The 7,995-nt window shown below is 35.8% G+C and overlaps 2 protein-coding genes across 7 annotated transcripts in view; one reads left to right on the forward strand and one right to left on the reverse strand.

The window, feature by feature from the left end:
* Positions 1-4,103, forward strand: part of LOC129751924 (elongation of very long chain fatty acids protein 6) — a 128,885-nt gene extending 124,782 nt beyond the window's left edge. For all 5 annotated transcript variants that reach the window (XM_055747711.1, XM_055747712.1, XM_055747710.1 and 2 more), the window contains exon 4: positions 578-4,103. In XM_055747711.1, coding sequence (XP_055603686.1) covers positions 578-1,226 — 649 coding nt within the window. In that variant the 3' untranslated portion in view covers positions 1,227-4,103. The remainder of the gene's footprint in view (positions 1-577) is intronic.
* A 1,458-nt stretch (positions 4,104-5,561) lies between these two features.
* Positions 5,562-6,754, reverse strand: LOC129755461 (charged multivesicular body protein 1B2). Of its 2 annotated transcripts, XM_055751970.1 has the most exons (4): positions 6,571-6,754; positions 6,010-6,475; positions 5,772-5,940; positions 5,562-5,707 (listed from the first exon to the last, which is right to left on the reverse strand). In XM_055751970.1, the coding sequence occupies exons 1-3, from the start codon at positions 6,590-6,592 to the stop codon at positions 5,817-5,819; spliced, it is 612 nt and encodes a 203-aa protein (XP_055607945.1). In that variant the 5' UTR covers positions 6,593-6,754; the 3' UTR covers positions 5,562-5,707; positions 5,772-5,816. The 2 variants fall into 2 exon arrangements, with proteins under 2 accessions (XP_055607945.1, XP_055607944.1); XM_055751969.1 differs by having other exon boundaries at positions 5,562-5,940.
* Between the last annotated feature and the right edge of the window lie 1,241 nt (positions 6,755-7,995).

Consider the following 7,995-nt stretch of genomic DNA (forward strand, 5'->3'; position numbering starts at 1 on the left):
GTGTAAGCCTATCTCTATCTAAAAGAAATCTTAATATAATTAAATTCCATTCATATTCAGGTCAGTCCAATCCGGGATGTGAAATCAAAAGCACCAGTTGAATATATTTTTTTAGTCTATCAGAAGATCCTTCTTAAATAGTTATGTACTACCTGAGTCATAAGTAGCTGGAATCAATGAAAAATTCCGATACAAAAGGCTTTGAAAAGATGTAAAATACAATACATATTTAGACCATTAAGCGTATAAAGAATTGAGCGATAATGTTAGAAATAATGGATTTCTTATAGTATTCCGTTTGAAAATGCCAAAATATCTGCGTTTTGTTTAAAGCATTCGAAAGTCTCACTTGCAGGAAAATTCTGTTCCGCGTTTCTCAGAATCCACAAAGAACGGAACAGGACATAGTTGTCTACCCATTCTTCCCATAGCGTGTGTGGCAGAAATGTGACATGATTGTATTCCCGCTATTTATGACTCACACGTTATATTCCATAACTGTTAGCTTCGGTCATCATTCCTCGAAACGATCTTCAACTTGAGTACTGATAATTTCTTATTCGTTTTCTTATTCCAGTTTCATCGAACACGACCGCGTGAGTGGCTTCTGGACCTGGTTGTTCGTTCTCTCGAAGCTTCCGGAACTGGGCGACACGGTATTCATCGTGCTCCGCAAGCAGCCGCTCATCTTCCTGCACTGGTACCACCACATCACTGTCCTGATATACTCGTGGTTCTCGTACACGGAATACACCGCCTCGGCCCGCTGGTTCGTGGTGATGAACTACTGCGTGCACTCGGTCATGTACACCTACTATGCGCTGCGTGCCCTCAACTACAAGCCCCCCCGCTCGATTGCCATGATCATCACGGCATCCCAGCTGACCCAGATGGTCGTCGGATGTGCGATCAACGTTTGGGCCCACGGATTCCTGCAGACTGCCGGCAAGGGAAGCTGTCACATCTCGGAGCTCAACATCAAACTGTCGATTGCCATGTACTTCAGCTACTTCGTGCTGTTTGCTCGCTTCTTCTACAAGACCTACCTCTCCACCGATGCCCGCAAAGGCAAGCGTCCGGCCCAGGTTACCGCGTCGTCCACCGGTGGTTCGGTCGAATACAGCAGCAGTATCAGCAGTAAACATGGCACCGGTGCCATCAGTGCCAAATTGCTGGCATCGAAGGCACCATCCGAAGCACAATACAGCAAGATGAAGGCACAGTAAAAACTAAAACAAGAGCTGTTTCCATCATCTAAAGAGACTTGTGGCATCGCCATCGCAATCCATCCCATGATGCTCACATGAAAAACACACACACAAAATCACACACACCCTCACACCAGGCAAATATTAAACATACCGAATTGTGCTAGCATGAAACACAGAGAACAACCTACCGGAAAGCCGGGCAGAACGGCGAATTCGTTTTTCCGTGTACTTTTTTCCGTTGACACGCGCAATTCCTCAACTGCATCAACAGAGTCCTCTTCTGAGCCCTCGTGTCCAAAGACGGAAGCTGTAAATTAGGATCGCGATCGCGAATCATCCCCATAGCAGCCGGAAGAATCCACCAATTTGGAGCTCAAACAACGGGAAATCCACCTGAGATAGCAGTTAGCCAAAATAGTTACATTCCGATTTGATTGTGTACAGCACACAGCAAAAGTACTAGAACCGACTGGGATATCGGTGTTACCGATAAGACGCAATGAGTCGAAGCGGAAAACCTTCCACCGGGCTGTGTTGTTTCTCGCTTCATTTTTAGGCTTTCTTTCCATCAAAGAATAGATTGCTAATCGTATATAAGTATGTTAATATTCAGGTGAAACATATAGTCAGGAAACGATTAGATTTACTCCCCTTCTTAGTGTTGATAAATCTATGAGAACGGGTTAGTTTTTGTTTTTGCTCTAGTTCCCGCGGTCTACCGCCGCCCTCCAAGAATATAAGATATGACCGACGACGTGACTCATGGTTAGGAGATTTTTGTGGGTGCTAGGAAATACATTGTAGATTAACCTTCGGCGAGGGCAACGAGGCAACTGGACGACAGACGCGAAGGAAGTGTTTATTATTTATTGACTTTTGTGTATGATGGGTGGCGGAAGAAGCAGCAGAGCTAGAGCGAAAAGCGTGTGTGTAATAGTTATACATATTTTTGTGGGGTTTTGTAATCGACTAAAAGTTTGGCACATTGTGCCATTAGGAACCTATCCATTCTATTGTTTCTATACTAACGTTCGCGTGGGTTTTGCGCATTGTTCATTCGTAGAAGGTACTTTGTTTATCTTTATGACTAAGATAACCAACGAGCAAGAAAAAGTAAAGTGTGTGATAATGTAAAAAATCATACAAGAACTAACAGCGAAATCGATTTTTACAATTGTGTCTGATCGTTCGCAGAAAAAAAAACTATAAAATTTCATCCATGATTCCTCTTTTTCCCTCATGAACCATTAAAAATTAACCACTCCGATTTGGCAGATTAGGCAAAACACTTCAACAGTAATATCTCTGGAAAAAATTGAATATTTTCGCTACTGGCACAATGATTTCAGTTGTATACAAACCGTAAAACAATTTCATTTAGTTTTTCAAACGCGATTGAAAGATGGCTTTCAATTAAATTTCGAATTGTTATTTGAAATACTCACACAATTAAAAACATTTATAATTTAGTGAACAAATGGTTCAGATAAAAAAATAATATTTTGAGAAAAGTCATTGCTGTCAGTCAGTCCTACATAAAATGGTTAGAAATATTGTTGATTCAGGAATAAACATTAGAATGAAATATTCAGAGGGTTAGGTCTCTTTTCATCTTTGTTTCTGTTGTTTCCCAACTTCTCAACGCCAAGCACTCTTAAGCTATATATTTTGATTTGATATCTCGAAGTTAAGCTCAAAAATCACAACTGACTCAAACCTAAATGTTATGAGTTTTCTTTATTCCAATGTACATAAAATGAGATTTAAGCTTAAATCAAAGGCGATTTTCTAAAAACCAGGAAATATCCCGTCCTGAAAAAAACCTGAAAAATATATTGTGAAAACATTTGAGAAAACACACTTGAAAAACCATCAACAGCTTCATAACAAGCTGTTGAAACTCAGTTCCAAGGATAATTTTTTTTTTTCTGATGTCCCTTAAAACAAAATTTGTAAATATTCCCACCAGTGTTACTGCGCATATACCGTAAGCTGCAGTCTTGTGTTCGGAAAATCCTGCCTCATGCTTTAAGTCGCTCGCGTATGCCTTCACATTGCAATATAACTTGAAAGTTGTTCAAATCATTTCCAAAAACAAAAGTTAAAAAAGAAACAAAATGTGTAAAAATTTGTCAAAATGCTACTTTTTTTGAAAAGTTCAACTTTCTCACCAGCACGAGCAGAATTTTGTGCGCTTTGAAACATGACAACTAAAATAATCCAAAGTTGGTCACAGGATTGGTCTTTTTGAAAGCTGGCTTTTGGGGTGTTGAACTTGCATCAGAAAACAACAGAAGCTCCAAATCATATTCACACTCACACAAGACACAAGATTATAGAAAAAATACAAACAAACATTCATTCACAACAAGCGCTAGATTATATTTATTGAAGCAAATCTAAATCTAAAAAGAGGTGGTTAATTTTCCTTCGCTACATTTGTAACTATTACATTGAAAAGCAAAAAGCTAAAAAAATGAAAAAAATTAACATAACAATAAAAAAAATTTACGCTAGAAAACAAAGAACATGTTAACAAAACAAACAAAAAACCACTGTTCGCAAAGAAAAAAACTAGCAATGATATAACATACCAATCTTATAGTCCGTAAAACATTGAAATGAAATATACAATTGAAATAGAAGAAACAGAAAAAAACCATTACAACTAGTGCAAAAAAAAACAAAACAAAATAACTGAAGTGAACAAAATGCAGTCTAAAAGTGGAAACACTAAACAGAGAAGGATGAAAGAAGGAAAAAAACAAGAAATCACAATTGCATTGTTTGTCTTTTTCTTTAGAGAGTAAACAAAATGAAAAAAAAAAACAATGAAACGCATGAACAAAACACAATGCTAGCGAGAAAAAAAAACAAATATAAATTTACTGAAATTTATCCATTTTGTATCAAAATAAATTTATTAAGATTGACAAAATGCAAATCTTAGCTGAGTTTTCCTTACCGTTTGTTGGTAGTATCACATTTGATTTGAGAATGCTAAATAGCTTGAGATGAGTTCTCATATTTATTAGTCAAGGGTTAGTTGTCAATAACCTGCGTCTTTAATTCCACTCGATCATGATAAGTACAAACAAATTTCATACATAAATTTCTTTTTTTTTTTTTAATTAACAACTAATTTTGTTGTGCTTTTTACTTTAACAAGTTTCAATGTGCCGAGTGTATCCATAAACTATGTATTTAACTAGATTAGTAGGGTAAAGGACATAAACAAAATTTCAACTGTCAAGAAAAAATGAAAGACGTCGTTTTAGTATATTTTATATCAATACGCTGAATCGTCCAAATTTGTGAAGCGAAAGCTCACATTCGTGAATGTAAGTATAATAAGTTTCTTCTAGCGCTTTCCAGATGTCACTTTAGCCTTTTTCTCAGAGAGACTGAAAATCAGTAGAGACATCTGGCGAGTTGTAGAAAAAACTTCTTCAAAGCAAAATTTTATTGTTTTATCTTACAGTTTCAGATTCTGATTTTAGATACATATTCTGGTTTTGAAATCAAATTTAGATTTCGGCTCAGATCCAGAGCGTTTTCCAGATGTCACTTTAGCCTTTTTTCTCTCAAAGAGACTAAAATCAGTACTTATAGACATCTGGCGAGTTATAGAAGAAACTTCTTCAAAGCAAAAAAAATATTGTTTTATCTTACAGCTTCAGATCCTGATTTTAGATACAAATTCGGGTTTGAATTTAGATTCAGATTTCGGCTCAGATTCTAGATTCCGATTCTGATTAAAACTTCAGATTAAGATTCAGATTTCAGATTCAACCTCAAACTAATCTAGAAACTCATCAAAAGCCTAAGTAAAATTGGAATATCTTTCTTGAAGAGTCAAATATGTCAACATGACTATGAAAATAACAGTAGGAAAGTGACGTGTTTCGATGGTATTTGGTACCGATTAGATATTTGTGGATTTCTTTTCCCAATTTCGCGATTGTAATTTTTAGAAAGTAAGAATTAATCGACAGAAAAAAGATTTTAAGTTGAAAAGATTTTTTTCCATGTTAATTATGTTCTTCAATCATTCCACTTTCATAGTTCTACTAGTGAAACTCAGTTGGCGCTGTGGATAAAACGTTTGCCAAAGCAAAAGCTTGATGTTACTTCTAGTGATCAACAGAGCGCGCTACAAGCGGTTGAAAGTTTCCTTTATTCTGGCTGGAAGCATATTCAAAAATAGACAGACATCATTTAAACTTTGAAACTTTTTCTTATGATTCAAATCTGTTTTTTTTCGCTTGTAAATTATTTTTTGAAACGATTGATCTTTTTTTGAAATGTAAAATTTCATTTCTCAATTCGCTCATAAAGGGCTCAGTAAAAAACGTTGTTTTCCATGTTTATTTGAAGCAGTATAATCTATGCACAACAGAATTTAAATGTAGCGTCTCTTAGAATAAACCCATTTTTAAATTGGTGAGTTGTTCGGCTTGATGCCGTGGCTGGGATAAACACTTTTTTTAAGGATGCTGAAATATGCACAATCGGTGAAAAGAGTTGCACGTTTCAAAGGTAGATAAATGGATCACATACGTAATACGCAATATTTCCATCGGTTTATGTTGAAGTAACAATAGTTTATTCCGCCTGTCTGAGTCGTGCTAAACGTGCGGTGAGCTCGTCCTGTTCCGTGGACACCTGTGTAGATGCACCAACGACCGAAGCAGTCGGTCCACTGGGCAGTTCCATGTTCAACTCCAATCTGAAAACGTTATTCATGTTAAAAGTAAGCAGGAAGTTTACTCATGAATTTTTCAACTCTAAATCTTACCCAGCCTCGTCGGCCACCCGCTGCATCAGCGATTCCACGTCGTTCTGTGGCACTGCTGTTGTGACCGTCTGGGACATCGTGTTTTCCATGTACGAGCTCTGGACATCCAGGTCCTCGAACTGCTGCTCAAACTTGTCCATCAGCCCGGAAATTTTCTCCAGATTCATTCCCTTCATGGCAGCGTCCATCGCTTTGACGACCCCGGCCATTGAGTTCGTAACCTGCCGGGTGGTCAACGCCGTCTGAACCCGACTGGCCACCGCATCGACCCGAGCACTCATCCGGAGATAGTTGAGCGATTGCGATTTCTGTCGGATGGCATTTTCTGCGTGTATTCTGGCCACTTCCGTGTTTCCTTTCTGGATAGCTTTCTTGGTTTTGAGAATTTCTGCCTTCTCTTCCTTCTCGCATTTTTTCGCGTTGCGCTCCAAATCCTTAACTGCAAATTTTAAATTAAAAAGGTGTTCTAGGGAAATAAAAGCTTGAGTTAAGGAAAATTGCGAATGATGTTTGTAATACGGATGTTTGATTATTGCTTCAAGGACGTTTTGAAAAGGATGCTTTCCATTACAGACGCAGACATTTCGTTCCCCGTTTTGATAGATTTGCACAAACACAGAAAGGAAAAGGGAAGTATTCAAGTCTGTTCACCGCGACTTTCTTGTTGAATTAATTACTGAATTTGAACAATATTTTTTTGCAAAGATGAGTCACTCTCGATATTTTTGCTTGTTTTGAATTTTTGACTTCTGCTTACACGCTTCAGAAAATCTAAATAGAATATGAAAGAATACAACCTATTTTAATTTTCTCTGATATCCGTTTTCGAGTTATTCTCGATTACTCATAAGACGGTAAATCAACTGCGCGTGTTGTTTTTGTTATTTTTAAATCTTAATATTCTAATTCCTAATTCTAATCCTAATATACTAAAGTTAATAATATTTGATATGAAATTCAATTTTGACGTGGAAAAAATACAAAAGTAACAAAAAAGAAGAATTCCGAAATTCTTTATTCAGTGACGATAACCTCTTTGTTAAATTACATTGTATCAGGTCAAGGAGATTTCAGTGGGAAAGAAAATAGGACAATAGAATGATTGTAAAACTTTTGTAGTTTGTCACCTTTGTAATTTCTTAATTTTTGAAAATTTTGTAATAATAATAAATTATTTTTGTCTTTATCGTCATTTAACGATCATATAATTGAGTATATATATATTTTTTTTAAATATTTTGTTAAAGCTCACGAGAGTTTTTTTTTTATTTTTGACAGTCTTGCCATTTTTCTCATTTTGTCGTTTTAGTAATTATTCTTTTTTGTATTTTAAATATTTTTTGATTTTAGATTTTTATTTAATTTTGATATGTTTTTTTTTAATTTTTTATAAAATTGTCATTATAATTGTATAGTTTTGTCATGTAGTCTTGGTCAATTTAGTCATTTTCGACACTTTTGTCATTTAAAATCCGTTAACGGAAAATTTTCCGGACCTTTCCGGATTCTACCACTCCTTTTTAGTGATTTTTTACAGCAAAACATATAAAAAAATCGATGTAGAACTTTTATTATCAAGCCAGATTGAACGTAAAGAATGTAATTTTCAATTTTCAAACTCAATGGTGAAGTTTTATTCCATAATCTACATGCTTATAATAAACTATGAGACATTATTTTGGATTGATAAAGCAAATGAGATTGGTTTATATTAATTTTTCTAATTAGCTCTTCATTTTTAATTTTATTAGGATTCACTCGGACGCAGTGTTAATATGCGTTCAGACCAGGGGGATGGTAAGTTGGTTCTTCTTGCGAACAAGAATCTTTTTCGTTTTTCTATCTATCGGGAGAAACGTTTATAGTGTTTTCCTCTCAAAGCAGTACGGAGTTGAGAAAGTCAAAATTTCAACCAATGAGGAACCATAACGATTTTTGTGATAATGTGCAATCATTCATAATTCTCTAGGATTTGACATTTAGTCC

This window comes from Uranotaenia lowii, chromosome 3, assembly GCF_029784155.1.
Source record: "Uranotaenia lowii strain MFRU-FL chromosome 3, ASM2978415v1, whole genome shotgun sequence".
Lineage (NCBI taxonomy): Eukaryota > Metazoa > Arthropoda > Insecta > Diptera > Culicidae > Uranotaenia > Uranotaenia lowii.

What these genes read in the sequence shown, in the direction of transcription:
- LOC129755461 (XM_055751970.1), bottom strand. Translation starts at nt 6,592, where the DNA reads ATGTCTGCGTCTGTAATGGAAA. An exon ending in GTCTGCGTCTGTAATGGAAA is followed by an intron (nt 6,476 to 6,570) that starts GCATCCTTTTCA and finishes TTATTTCCCTAG; the next exon opens with AACACCTTTTTAATTTAAAA. An exon ending in CGGGTGGCCGACGAGGCTGG is followed by an intron (nt 5,941 to 6,009) that starts GTAAGATTTAGA and finishes TAACGTTTTCAG; the next exon opens with ATTGGAGTTGAACATGGAAC.